The sequence below is a fragment of the Cetorhinus maximus genome, chromosome 13 (assembly GCF_964194155.1).
Source record: "Cetorhinus maximus chromosome 13, sCetMax3.hap1.1, whole genome shotgun sequence".
Classification (NCBI taxonomy): domain Eukaryota; kingdom Metazoa; phylum Chordata; class Chondrichthyes; order Lamniformes; family Cetorhinidae; genus Cetorhinus; species Cetorhinus maximus.
In genome coordinates, this window is record NC_135891.1 from 25,858,446 (window position 1) to 25,872,902 (window position 14,457).

Genomic DNA, 14,457 nt, shown 5'->3' on the forward strand with positions numbered 1-14,457 from the left:
CCTTTAAGATCCTGAGGTGTATTGACAGGGGGGTGTGGATAGGATGTTTCCTCTTATGGGAGAATCTAGAACCAGGGGTCACTGTTTAAAAATAAGGGTCGCCCATTTTAAGACAGAGATGAGGAGAAATTCTCTCTCAGGGCAGTGAGTCTTTGGAACTCCCTTCCTCAAAGGCAGTAGAAGCAGAGTCTTTGAATATTTTTAAGGCAGAGCTAGATAGATTCTTGATAAGCAATGGAGTGAAAGGTTATTGGGGTAGGTGGGAGGTTACAATCAGATCAGTCATGATCTTATTCAATGGCTGAGCTGGCTCAAGGGGCCAAGTGGCCTACTCCTGCTCTTAATTTGTATGTTCTTTGGTAGGTTTGCATGGTCTGGTCTCCACCAAGTTATCTGATTGGACGGACTAAGAAAGTAGTTTTTTTTTGGGGTGGTGGGGTTGGGGAAAAAAGGTCTTTAAAACAGGTCTTTAATTGGACAACAGCAAAATACTACGAATGTTGGAAATCCGAAATAAAAACGGATAAAATGCTAGAAAAACGCAGATCCGGCAGCATCTGTGGAAAGAGAAACAAAGTTAACGGTTAAGTCCAATAGAGGTAGAAATGGGATGGTTTTTTTTTGCTGTTGAAAAAGATGGGGTGGTGGAGGGGAGAGGTGCAGATGGAGCAAAATAGGTCAGGGACAAGTTAAAGGGCAGAAGAGATTAAATGACAAAAATGTCATGAACACAAAACAAAGGGAGTGGTAATGATAGTATTCAAGTCTAAAGCTTTGGTCCACAGCAGGTGTTAATAGCTCAGCACTGTGAAAGCAAAACATGATAGCAAGATTCAAACACATGCAAAAAAAAACCAGAATCAATTGGGGGACAGAGTTCATATTTTAATTTGTCGAACGCAATGCTGAGTCCAGAAAACTGCAAAATGCCTAACTGGAAGATGAGGTGCTGTTCCTTTGCCTTGTGTTGGGCTTCACTGAAACATTGTAGCAGGCCGAGAACAGAAGTGTGCATGAGAGCAAGATGGCGAATTGAAATGGCAAACGACTGGAAGGTCGCAGTCATGCTTGCGGACTGAGCAAAGGTGTTCCATAAAGCGGTTACACTGTGTTTTGTCTCCCCAATGTAGTGGGGACCGCATTGTGAGCAGCGAATTTGACACACTAAATTGAAAAAGATGCATTACATCGCTGCTTCACCGGGAAGGAGTGCTTGGGGCCTTAAGACAGTGAGCAGAGAGGAGGTAAAGGGGCAGGTGTTACTCCTCCTGTGATTGCATGGGAAGGTGCCGTGGGAAGGGAGATAAGGAGTTAGGGGTGATAGAGGAGTGGTCCAGGTGTCACAGAGGGAACTGTCCCTTCGGAATGCTGACAAGTGGGGTGAGGGTAAGATATGCTGGAGTTGGTGGAAATGTCGGAGGATGATCCTTTGAATACGGAGGAAGTTGGGGTGGAATGTGAGAACAAGGGGAATCCTATTGTGGTTCTTGGATGGAGGGGGCGAGGGCACAAGTGTGGGAGTTTAAAATTGGCTTTACCATCCCAAATTGAGAGAGACAAAAAACACTAGGGTTGCAACCCTTGGGAAATCCAGCTGAAAATGAAAGTGTGGGGATTAGATTGATTGTGATGTCCCCAGTGATTAAATACATGAACACAGGGTGAGATACTAACAAGGGACTAGTACCAGTGAAACTATACTCCAAGCAAGGGGAGACGAAACTGGAAAACAAAATTAAAAGAATATTGGAAAGTTTGTCCAAGTTTAACAAATTTTGAATTTGGTTTCAGCATCATTTTGTTCTTGTGATTCACCGAAATGAATGAACTTAACAATCTTTACCTACAGAATTGACATTAGAAAAATTTGATCCTGGTCTAATTTGTCAAGTTGTAATAGAAGCACTCTCTTATTTAAGTATACATCTATTTAGTCTGTTTAAGTATCTGGACTTCCTGTCAAGTTAACTCACTATTAAGGTAATACAGCCAAGTGAAATACATCAATGAAGTAAACTTTTATGTCTATGCCACATTATTGAATGCAACATTTCTCCTCTCAACCCAGTATTACAGACTACAACCTTTGTTAACCATCATGTGCATGCTTTTCTTAGGACTGGAGTCTATCTGCACACAATATATGTATAATAGGAAAAAAGTGACCAAACCCTTCATGAAATACCTGGGGCAGGATCTTCCCCTCAGCGATTTGGGGGCGGGGCCCGCTCGCCGAGGGGAAAATGACGCGGGATGACATCGGGAGGAATGACTTCATCCCGGTCTCTTTAAATTTTTAGGAAGGCAGGCGGACAGCGAAATCAGCTGTCCGCCCGCCGACCTGTCAATGGCCAATTGAGGCCATTGACAGGCTCATTAAGATAATTAAAGACCTGCCCATCCAAGCTTAAGGCTGGCGGGCAGGCCAGGAGCCCCAGCGGGCTTCTGATTATTCCTGAAACTTCATCCACTGGCGGGATGAAGTTTCATGTCCGTTTTCTAAATATTTAATAAATTGTGTGTTTATTATTAACATGTCCCATCTCGTGTGACATTGTCACATGAGGGGGACATGTTAATAATTTCAATATTTATCTATTTTTAGGCTTTTCTTACCTGTCACAAATCTCCGAGACAGGACTTTGCCTCAGGGAGCAGTGTGTTCTTTCGCGCGCATGTGCGAAAGAGCGCACTTTGACAGTTGGGGATTCCCTCCCACCCCGGAACAGGAAGCACATAGCACTTCCTGTCAGGCAGGCCGCTGGGTGGGCCTTAATTGGCCTGCCCACTCAAAATGGCGGCAGGCCCCGTTTTGGTGGCAGGGGTCGGCTGTCCGCCCGCCGCCGAGCCGGTGGGGCCCACACGCCATCCGAGGGCGAAATCCTGCCCCTGGAACCCAGGCCACTAAAGTTAGTTTATTTCAGATTCTTTAATTGAAGATATCATTGGAAATTGAGCAAAACAATGTGAAACATTCTACTAGAGACAGACTTCCTCACTAGTTGATAAACGCGCAACCACTAAATCTAGTCGCCACATTTTACAATCAATCATTAGGAAGGGGAGGACAACAAATAACTAACTAAACATGCTTAAACTATTGCTAGAATAGGAACGCAATTTAGTGAATATGAATGTCAATATGGGGCCAAAATACAGTGTGTTGAACTGAAAATAAACATTCCAAGTTGAACCTCAGGGGTACTGCGGTCTTCCTTAATTCACAAATTAAGGATATATGGCTGCCAGTTAATTTCCAAAATCCGCCTAAACTACCAGGCTACTTTAGCCCACAATTTGGACAGCTCAGGAAGGTTAAGTGTCTCCTAGTCTGAAAGTAGTGTAGAATGTGCACCAAGCTCCAGAAAGAGTTATAAAAGAAATGCTCACAGTTTTTAAGCAAGTGTGCTTTTAGAAGCTCAAGGTGGCTTTTACATAACCAACATGGTTTTCTTACAAAATATAATAATAAGCTCTTAGCCTCTAAATTCTCAGCCATATATACTTGCAGTGGAACACTTTGACCTGCTGCCCTGGATTCTAAATCAAGGATGCCTGAGAATGTTTGAATAATATTACCTGCATCAATTTAAGTGAAATCCCTGACTGAGGTAATTACACCTTGGCTACACTAATCTGGATAGTTTACACAAACTTATTCTGTGTCTCACACAATGACTTTACAAGGACGGTTGAGAATATAACCTGTTGCTCTAGTTTTACACTTTATCTGCCTTTCTGTTGGAATAGGCACACTTCCATACTTTTTCTCAGCACAAAATGGTGGGGGCCTGGAAAAGGAGAAAAGTTAAATCAGAGTGAACCCTAATCTATCCTAAAGGATTTTAATAAGGATCCTAATATGATAAATCAGGACCAATTGCTCCCATCATAACTGGGGATGTTAGTTTCCCCACATTAATTTATGTCAAGATCAGATATCAACAAAGTCCAGGAGTTAAACTGGGAGGCACCCATGGCGTAATTACATCAAGAAGTGAATTTACTCCTCAAACTATCAGGTAGTTGAGTGTTACATAATCCACTACATGAGAAAAAATGCTGGCAGTCAACACTGTGCAAAAATAGAGAAAGTTACAGTTTGAGTAATACTTAGAACACAAAAGTGCTCAAAATGTAATAAAAACTTATTATGTGAAGACTACATCGGAAATTGCTGCTTACAGTAGGAGGGTAAAATTAAGGGTGCAGTTCAGAGCTAAGCTTTGTATATAAACCATGTGTAGTAAAATACCACCTTTTCAAAGCAACTAAGCAAGGAGGCAGTTTCTTAAAGTGAGTATCCTGAGAGGATTCTGCAAGATCCAAATGAAAAGAACCAACCATATACAAGTTTATATAGAATCGAGAAACTCCAGTTTACAGGACAGTTGTTGCACCTGTACCAGAGCTATCCACTAACATTTTTCCATGCTCATGTCCTACACCTTTTATATTTTTAACATAACATAAAAGGGAATTTGATGAATATACACAAGTGCCTGCCTTTACCATTTTGGTAAAGCATTCCATATTCTAATAACTTAATAAATTAAAGATCTGCTTTCTTACTGCCTCCTTCATGCTTCCAAGGATAATCTTGAAGCTTATGGGCAGAATTTTTCCGCCAGTGAGTTGGGGGCGGGGCCCACTTGCCGACACGAAAAGACACGGGATGACGTCGGGCGTTTCCCCCGACGTCATCCCGTCCCATTTAAATATTCAGGAAGGCGGGGGGGACAGCGAGATCAGCTGTCCGCCCGCCAACCTATCAATGGCCAATTGAGGCCATTGACAGGGTAGTTAAATCAATTAAAGGCCCTGCCCGTCCAACCTTAAGGCTGGCGGGCAGGCCAAGAGCCCCAGCGGGCTTCTGAAAAAACATGAAACCTCATCCACCGGCGGGGTGAGGTTTCATGACGGTTTTAAAAAAACTTTAATAAAGTTTCTGTGATATTTATTAACATGTCCCATCTCGTGTGACATTGTCACATGAAGGGGACATGTTAATATTTTTTTAATTTTTCTATTTTTAAACTTTCAAAAACTTTCAGTGCTCTCCCTGGGGCAGCAGTTAGTCTCAGGGAGATGAGCGAAAGCGCGCACTCTGGCAATTGGGGAATACCCACGCCCGCACAGGAAGCACATAGCGCTTCCCGTCGGGTGGCCTGCCCACTTAAAATGGCGGCGGGGCCAGTTTCAGCGGCGGCGATCGGCTGCCCGCCTGCCGCCAAGTCGGTGGGGCCCGCCCGCCCATCAAGGGCAAAATTCTGGCCTATGAGTTTAGGTTCAAGAGAAATGAGATATCCAATACAATTTCTATTTAAATCAAATTCCATAGTGTCTTGAAATTTAGAAGCATTCAAACACATGTAGATTCAATAAGCTTAACACCAAAACTATACCACTTAAGAGTACTGAAAGACAGAATGAGTAATCACCTGTTGAGCTAGTTCTGCAACTTGTGCATCCCCGTTTCCAACCATTGCAGGTCTTTTAGGTACACTGGACACAGGTTTTGGAGTAGTCGCAACTTTTTGTGTTGGATGAACTTTTTGAGTAACTGTAATATTAATATTCACAATCACAAACATAGATTAGAACAGTCACATTCAAAAATATTACATTGTTACTAAAACAGTACTGATAATACACAATATTTCTTGTTTCCCAGTAGTTGAGAAGTTTAAGCCCACAGCTACCAAATGTGTTTGGTCTTAGGTTAATAAATAAATATATTTTCTTTAGAAGTTTGCAGCTTAGATTACTTGCCCTGGTGTTGACGCTTGTATGCATGTACAGCATATCAGCTGCTGACATTTCAAGAGAGTTTTTCTGCAAAGTACATGTCTCAGATCTCACACATTGAACATCCATGAAGTTGTAATGTGACTCCCTCTCCACCACCACTACCATCATTAGTCAATAAATTGCTTCATTATCCATACCTAGGAGGAGTAATTTTAGCTGAGCTGCAAGATTTAGTACCTCATTTAGTGGCCATCATTTGAAGACTAGAACCTGGACAACCCACTCATGCAATTAATAGAAACAGGCAAGAATCCCTGCTTTCTATTGGCAAAATAATTTTGGTGAGGAGTGGTGAACATGATAAAGGCAAATATACATACAAATTAAGTGTTAATAAGTGGAGAAACAGTGCACAAAAAGTAACCTTACCTCCAACTAAAACCAAAAAAGTGCAACCAGTGAATGGGAGTTGAGTTTAGATAGCAACAAAATGCACTTTCAATTCAGGCTCGACACCTTCATTATACCTACCAAGGAGGTGATTCCAATTTTTCAGTTCATCTTCAAAATATGTTAAGATTGATTGGAAAGCATAATGGTAGCACAAGGGTAGACAGCAAGTTTGAGATCCATATGGATGGATAACCCATGCTTTCATAACCAATAGTAATTTCAGGATATACAGTGGAACATCAATTATCCATGCTTTCAAGGAGTTAGAACTCATTTAAAAATAATCTAATTTGCATATCATTCCCCAGAGCATCAACTCCCCACATGGGCTTATGCTGTGCATGTAGGTGAAAGAAATAGTGTAGGTAGTGTTTTTTGGCCTGCAATGCTAAGGGGTTGGTGGTGGTGATGGTGGGGCAGGGTGGAGTGGTTCTAAGAGCATTTAATCTTGCACGCTATTATCTTTTATTACAAAACAAATAAATGTCAATTCCATAAATCTGTCAAAATCTGCAGTACCTAGCCTTTTCATGGCCAGTCTTTCTTCCCTCCCCATATATTTTAACAATTATTCCATGTTTAATAAATTCACTTCCTTTTTCTACTATCACTACACATAAATACTTGTCCCAACAGTCCTTTCCAAACTAATTTGAGTCAAATTGTCATTTTTTTATTCCTCAAATTGCTAGTACGATCTGGAGTCTACCAATTTTCATTATTAGATTGCGGGGAAGGAGAGGGGGGTGTGGGTGGGCAGGGGGAGGATTTCCTCTATTTGATGGTTAATTGGGGTTCCACTATAATTATGCCTTAGTGTTGAGCCTGGATAATTGCTGCACAGTGTTTTGATTTAGTCCTGAACTCCCTCTTTTCGTCCCCCAAAAGTAGTGCAAATAAACTTCCACCTGCTGTGCTGAATAACTTGTGTTTAGGGAAACTTGCCTGGCAAGACATGTGCTGAATTCCATGCTTACTTTCAACACCACAGTCATACATAACATATTGCAAATACTTTTTTTCTGTAAGTACTAAAAGATTGTACCAATATTCGATCTTGTTACATTTGTTATAGAGAATGTTGATTTCAGAGTCTTCCTCTCTGGTGTTGTAGTATTTAGACTGTCATCTGTAATTTATAGAGCAGATAATTATCCGATAGAATAGCAAGGTGGCCCACAAATCTATGGCATATTCAAAATATGCCAGCAAATGTCAAGCTTCTCAATTTATTGGCACAAGGGAATGGGAATCCAGCTTTTAAATATGCTGGCCAAAAACTGGCATTAAGCACAAACAACAGGAATTTGCTCCCATACAATGAAACATTTCCAAGAGAAATATTTTGCATTAAGATTCACTTGTGGAGTTCAATCACATTTAAAAGAATTACTCATTTTTACCATTTAATTTTCAAGATTTAATGATGCACTGGTGTGCATGAAAATTTCAAGTAAATACATGAAAACAGGCAAGGATTAAAAAATTGAATCTTCTATAACTTTAGAGGAATTATATTAATAAAAGGTTAGCAATAGAATGGATTTCAACAGGGTGTTTAAAGGAAAGTTCATCTCAAGTACTCAATTTTTTCTTTAAATAGAAGAATCAGAAATCCTCAGACAATTAAAATATCTAAGTTGAGAGAGAGGTGGTACATTATAATTTATATTTGAAATCCTATATATCCCTTTTTCCTTATTATGCAACCTATACCCCTAAAACAATATAAGCAACAACATAGCTATCTCATAAGAGCACAAGAAATTATGGCAATCTTTAAGGGGAGATTCAATGTGAATTATAAATCTATACAATATTCAATGCCATATATCCCATAAACAGATGTTTCCTACTGCAATTGGTTTACACCCTTTCACAAAAGATTTTGGAAGCAGCAACAAAATCAACCCATAAAACCACAAGGATAAATATTATTTACATGTAGAATTCATGTGACATCTAGTGGCAAAGCACATAATCTTCTGCAATTTACAAAGACAACTATAGCCTAGATTTACTGAACAGAAAGAATAGGCCCTTCAACAAATTATACTCAACACTTATGCTTTCTATACATTTTAAAGATCACTGCAACATGCAATTTAAGTTGAACTACAAGTTTTTCACTTGAATTTTAAATACATTAATATTTGAAACATGAACAACTTGAATTCAAGATGAAAGGCTGAGTACAACTGCTGAAACAATACACATTTTCCTGCACATTACAATTTACATTCACAAACTGTGCCATTGACAAAGTCAAAATGTCCCAGGACACTTCAGAGATGCATTACCCATAAAACTAAACGCTGAGCTAGATATAGAAATTCTGGATAGGTGGCTAAAAGCTTGGTTAAAGAGCTAGGTTTAAGGTCTTAAAGGAGGGGAATAGGAAGGCAGAGAGGCTTAGAGAGGAAATTCTAGAACATGGTCAATGTGGAGCAATAAAACTTGGGAATGCGCAACACTCCAGAATTGAAGCAGAGGGGTCAGGGTTGGTGGAGGTTACAGAGGTAAGGTGTGCCACGCCATGGAGATAAATGAAAAAGATAAGAATTTTTAAAATTGAGATGTTTTTGGACCAGGGAGTCAATGGGAGCATTGGGATCGTAGAGTGAACAGGGCTTGGTGTGAGTTAGGATACAGGTAGCAAGAGGTTTAGGTGAGTTAATTTTTTTTTTTACATAAGTGACTTTGGTTGAGGAATAAACAGGATACCAGTTAAATCATGTTATGTGATCACCGAGAGTGCAGAATAGAAAGATCAGTCAAACCTTAAAAGTTTCAACCATTAAAGTGAATGTATTGTTAAAACTTAAATGCCTTGTTGTAACATCAAGTCATTGACTTGTAACTCTTAGTAGCTTAATATAATCACCAATGTAAAATAACCTTCATAATGTATTTTCTTACTTTCCAACGTTTAAGTGCAAAACAGTCAATAATCCTAGCCTTGACACCTAGTTAGCAGTAACAATAACACACTAGATCTAGGCCATTTTATGTACTGTAGCACAATGCCAGCTGTGGCTCAGTGGTATCCATGCCTCTGAATCACAAGGTTCCAGGTTCAACTCCAGCTCCGGGGCTTCAGCATAAATAAAGACTGTCACTCCAGTGCAGTAATGAGGAAGTGCTGCATTGTTGGTCATCATCACATTGCTGTTTGGGGAGTTTGCAGGGCACGAATTGTCTGTGCATTTTCTACATCACAACAGCAACTGCTCTTCATTCGTTGTAAAGTGCTTTGAGGCATCAGGACATGGAAAGCGCTACTAAATCGCTTTCCCACTCCAGAAATTTTCTGACACTCTAGCACAATACTGAAAGTCCCATCCTGTCTGCCTCGTGGGTGGGTCCCATGGTATTATTTTGAAGAGAATGGGAGTTTCTTCCTTCATGTCCTGCTTAACATTCAATCCCTCTACCAACATCACTACAACAGGTTATCTGGTCATTAGCACATTGCTGCATGTAAATTGGCTGCCACATTTCCAATGTCACAATAGTAATTAAAAGTATTTATTTGACTGTAAAGCATTTTAGGACATTGAGGTTGTGAAAAATGCTACATAAATGCAAGATTTTTTTAATAAGACTAAGTCCACAGAAGTGGTTCTCTGTGCAGCACACCTCTTGAAAGTATCAATTCTCCTATCCTAATTTCAAAGTGTCAAACTTAATTACCTAAAGGAAAAGAGTATCACAACTGTGCAAATGTGTTCAATTAAAATAGAAATAACATGGCAAATAAATTAGCAAAGTATCTAATGGAATATGGGTAAAAACCTGATAGTCTTGACCAATCACTGGTACAACACCCAACATATAAATTTATAGTGAAGTATAAACTAATCCAGATAGGAAAGAGACAAATCCAAAATTGTTACCTTGTGTACTGCATGGATTGATCACCAATGCTTTATGAACAGTGTACTGTTCAGTATACTGCTTAAACACGAAGTGCATCACCAAAAATAGAGGCAAGTAGGTTGATTTTAAAATATTGCAGATAGGCTGCACATATACATGGCTAAAAAGGGTATCCATCTGCTAATGTACCTTTTTAGAAGTGGGAAAACATCTAGCCTGTTCAGCACCATCTTGATGGCATGGTTAAGCCTAAACAAAGGAATATCAAGGATGAAAATCATCACCCATAATGGCCCAGATCCTTCGATCTCAGGTCATTGGGGACCAGATGTATAACCCAAGATTCACATTGGGGCCCCACAAAAGTCCTGTGTGCTGACCTCCATGTAAATTGCCCAGGAAATTTGAACTTCCGACTGGTAATTCCCCTGGTCTCCAGGGCCGTCCGCGGAAGTCTCCGAGTCTAGTTACAGTCTAAGACTTCAGACCGTTCTGTGGGACTTGTCTGAATAGTTACCCAGGAAACGTTAAGACAGAAAAATCCTAGTCTAACTCCTTGTTAACTACAAAACTGACCCTCCCAATCACTCACACTGACACCCCCCCCACCACCGATTACCCTCTAACACCTGGCTACCCTCCCTACCCCTAACCTCACCCACCTACCCATTCACTAACATTCATCCATTCACCCACATTCACACTGGGCATTTAAATTTGTCAAACGGCAGTTAGTGTTGTAAAAAATGGGTGTCCCTCGTCTTCCCACTGATGCTGCAGTACTGCAATGGAGCTCTCTATTGGATGCTGTGCTTCACATCTCTGGAGAAGCTGGGCTCGGAAGGCTTGGCAAGAAACACGGAGCACATCTAGGCATGGAAAAGTTCGAACGGAGCGGCAATGTGATGAGGATTAGCACTTCATGGAAGATCCAGGCTGTTATTATAGCAAAGCATATTTCAGAGCAACAGTGTGTGCTACCAACTTGCTCCATTTCAAAACCTTCAGAAAATTTATCTCAAATGGAGAAAATGCTTTTGCAAGTTGGAGGAATGGATAAGAGGGTTATTTCTATATTCAAAGAATTTTCCATCTCTATTTTACAAAAGGAAAACTATTAGCAATATTGTTTTTATGTTTGCAAAAAGAGTGAAGGTGCAAAATAGTTCCATCAGGATACTCCACAGTCTCCTGCAGCAACTCCACTGCTTTCAACTGGAGTTGGCTTTTCGCAATAGCCTTAAGGCCAATCTGAAGCCCCTAATCCCTTTTTTATATATAAAAAAAAATCAAGTATACTACAGTACACAGGTCATCAGTTGATAAAATCTACTAAAACACTCAACTTTACTGCAAAATTGAACAAAATGACCTTGCGGTTGAAATACATACAAAAAGCTTCATTAATCTGATGCCGATTATTCATATAGATTATCACCACACAATCCATCTGCAGGACAACTTCCCAAAACAAATCTTAGAAAGCTGACCAATAATCCCAATTCATATGAAACTATTTCCTTACAATTCTACTAAATCCGTCATTCATGCAATGTCCAAAGCTCCACCAGCATCCTACAGGATAATGACAGTTGAAGTTAAGCTATGTCTAATTAGAAGTTCTCTCAAAAGATACTAGGAAAATGTTTGACCCAACAACCAAATCAGAAACCAAATAGCAATGAATACCAACTACTGGATCTCCAACAGTATGAAGGAGCAATATAGAGAACAATGCCGAAATATTTCACACCACAAAGGAATACCGTATAACTGATGGCCTAATACACTAATATAACAGGATGACATTTGTAAACTGATATGAAGAAGTTTTCAGTCATTCTTCTGTGAAAAATAACATGCAGATTACAAGTAGGAACACTCATCAACTTCAAAATGAACCAAAGACTGCACATTTCAAGGTCTTCTCATGCAAAACACTGACAGATTTGGAGTGTTTTTTTTGGAAAATGTCTCAAGTGTAGAATCACTTTTAGGTATAGCAGAGAAAGTAGTCATTCAGCTCATTGGGCCTGTGCTGGCTTTTTGAAAGCTATCCAATTAGTAACACTCCCCTGTACAACTTTCCCCTTCAAATAGCTACCCAATTCCTTTTTGAAAGTTTTTATTTAATCTGCTTTCACCACACTTACATGCAGTGCATTCCCAATCATAACTTATCGTAATTTTTTTTTTCTCCTCACATTGCCTCTGGCTCTTATGTTAATTACCTTAAAAGAAACCAGCTTCCTCAATTCCTAGTTAGGCGAGGGCGGCTGAATCAAATACTAATTTTCACTGAAGTAGTGATACATCCATTAAAAGACAGCATCATTCACTACTTTCTTCCTTGCCTTGTATAAATAGTTTACTAAGGCCATAAACACCACAAAAAGAGAATCCACAGCTTCAAGGGGCCTGACGTACTTCAGCTGCAGCAAAACTGAAATCCATCTAATTCAGGCTGCATACAATCTCGGCCTTTGTGCAGCAGATAAACACTGAGCGAATTTAATCAAGGCAGTGCGGGTCTCTAGAACTGGAGAGAGATCTGCATTGCCTCCATTAGGCAAGATCCACCATATTAAGTGCAATTCAGGCACTTCAGTGGCCACCTTCAGTTCTACCCTGAGATTAAAGGACCCTGGGGGCAGAAATATCCCCTGCCAAAGAGATGCCAGTGCAGACATCACCAGTGGGAGCAGCGGCAGCTGTCATTAATGCATCCACCAGAGGACACCATGAACGAGGATACCCAGGCCAGAGGTGAGTGAAGGTGGGGCAGGGATCACAAGTGTGGAATTGGAGGCAAGGGCAGGGTGGGGGCTCTCAGTGGCCCTCTCTCTTTTTGATGAGGCATGGAGTGCCTTTGAACAAGACGCCAACACCCCACCTCTCCCCCAGGAGCGCAACAAGGGCTTGTTGTTCAGGCTACCCGCATGGCAAGTCCCTCATCCGCTTCTGGTTGAATAAGAGTGGCGGCGGGCTGTGGCCCTTAAGTGGGCATTGACTACTTAACTATTAATCCTACCTCATTACACATTACTAGATCTAAAATAGCCTGTTCCCGGGTAGGTTCTGCAACATATTGCTCTAAGAAACAATCACTGATTAACTGTACAATTTCGTCTTCTATGTTACCCCTGCCAATCTGATTTGTCCAGTCAATATGCAAATTAAAATCACCCATGACAATTGTAGCACCCTTCTTACACGCCTCCGTTATTTCCTGATTTACACTTTGTCCTACAGTGAGGCAGCTCTTCCGGGGCCTACAGATGACTCCCACTGGTGAATTCTTCCCCTTGCTATTCCTTATTTCCACCCAAACTGATTTCACATCACAATCTATTGCATCTATATCACTACTCCCCACCGCACTGATACCTTCCTTTACTAACAAAGCCAGCCCACCTCCTTTTCCTTTTTGCCTAGTTTTCTGGAACGTCGAATACCCTTGAATATTGAGCTCATAGTTTTGGTCACCCTGCAGCACATCTCTGTAATAGCTATCAAGTCATATTCATTTATTTCTTTGGAGTCTTCCCTTTCTAGGAGTTATTGTAAGCAAAAGGAACCTTAGAAGTGACATGAACAAGGCAGCTAACAAAATCCGAACCCACCATTTAAATGCCGTGGAACTATTACAAGGAAATGATCTGAAATGCACAATCCCAGCCTATTGGTTGCAAGGAAAGACAGCTTATATTCATAGTGGAAAAAATATAAAGCGCACACCCAGGCACAGAAAACAAAATACATACTCATTCCATTTACCCCTAAAGCTTCACTATAGTTAAATCTGTTTCTAGTACTTTTGTCAACCACAATTAAATTTGTAAAAGAAATACTTCCATACCTAGATCAATTTTGAATAAATACACAATACACTTCCATAGTTATTCATTAAAAATATTGAATAAATTAATTAACTAAATAAAATGCAATACCTGTGGTTCCTGCACTGAGTGCTTTCTTAGGTTTATTAAAACCTTGGTCACCATGATTGGGTGGTGGCCCTGCATCCTGACCTTGCCGGGCAAGTATGGGATCATAATCTTTCCCATCGTAGTTTGCGTCAAAGAATTTCTTGAACCATTGAACAAACTCAAAATTGTCTTGAAATTTCCCTTTTACTAGTTTATCAACAGGGATAATCTGAAAAATAGAGAAAATTAGACAAATTTTGCCTCCACTTTGACTTTTTACTAACTTTCCTTTTTTAAGCAGAACGGGATCAGATAATCTGTTCAGGATCAGGAGTGAGTGAAATTCACTAATGCCTACTTTTAGAAGTAAACAGTTAAAATCCAGCATTTATTTCCATTTATAAGACAAAGCAATTAAACAACATGAATTCATATAAACACACTA

General features: G+C 40.1%; 1 protein-coding gene across 8 annotated transcripts in view; it reads right to left on the reverse strand.

The window, feature by feature from the left end:
• The window catches only part of LOC144688496 (microtubule-associated protein RP/EB family member 1-like), a 62,060-nt gene that overhangs the window by 7,923 nt on the left and 39,680 nt on the right, over positions 1-14,457 (reverse strand). For 5 of the 8 annotated variants that reach the window (XM_078555131.1, XM_078555132.1, XM_078555133.1 and 2 more), the window contains 3 exons: positions 14,034-14,241; positions 7,250-7,333; positions 5,442-5,563 (listed from right to left, as the gene is read on the reverse strand). In XM_078555131.1, coding sequence (XP_078411257.1) covers positions 5,442-5,563; positions 7,250-7,333; positions 14,034-14,241 — 414 coding nt within the window. The remainder of the gene's footprint in view (positions 1-5,441; positions 5,564-7,249; positions 7,334-14,033; positions 14,242-14,457) is intronic. The other 3 variants (XM_078555137.1, XM_078555139.1, XM_078555138.1) reach the window with 1 other exon arrangement.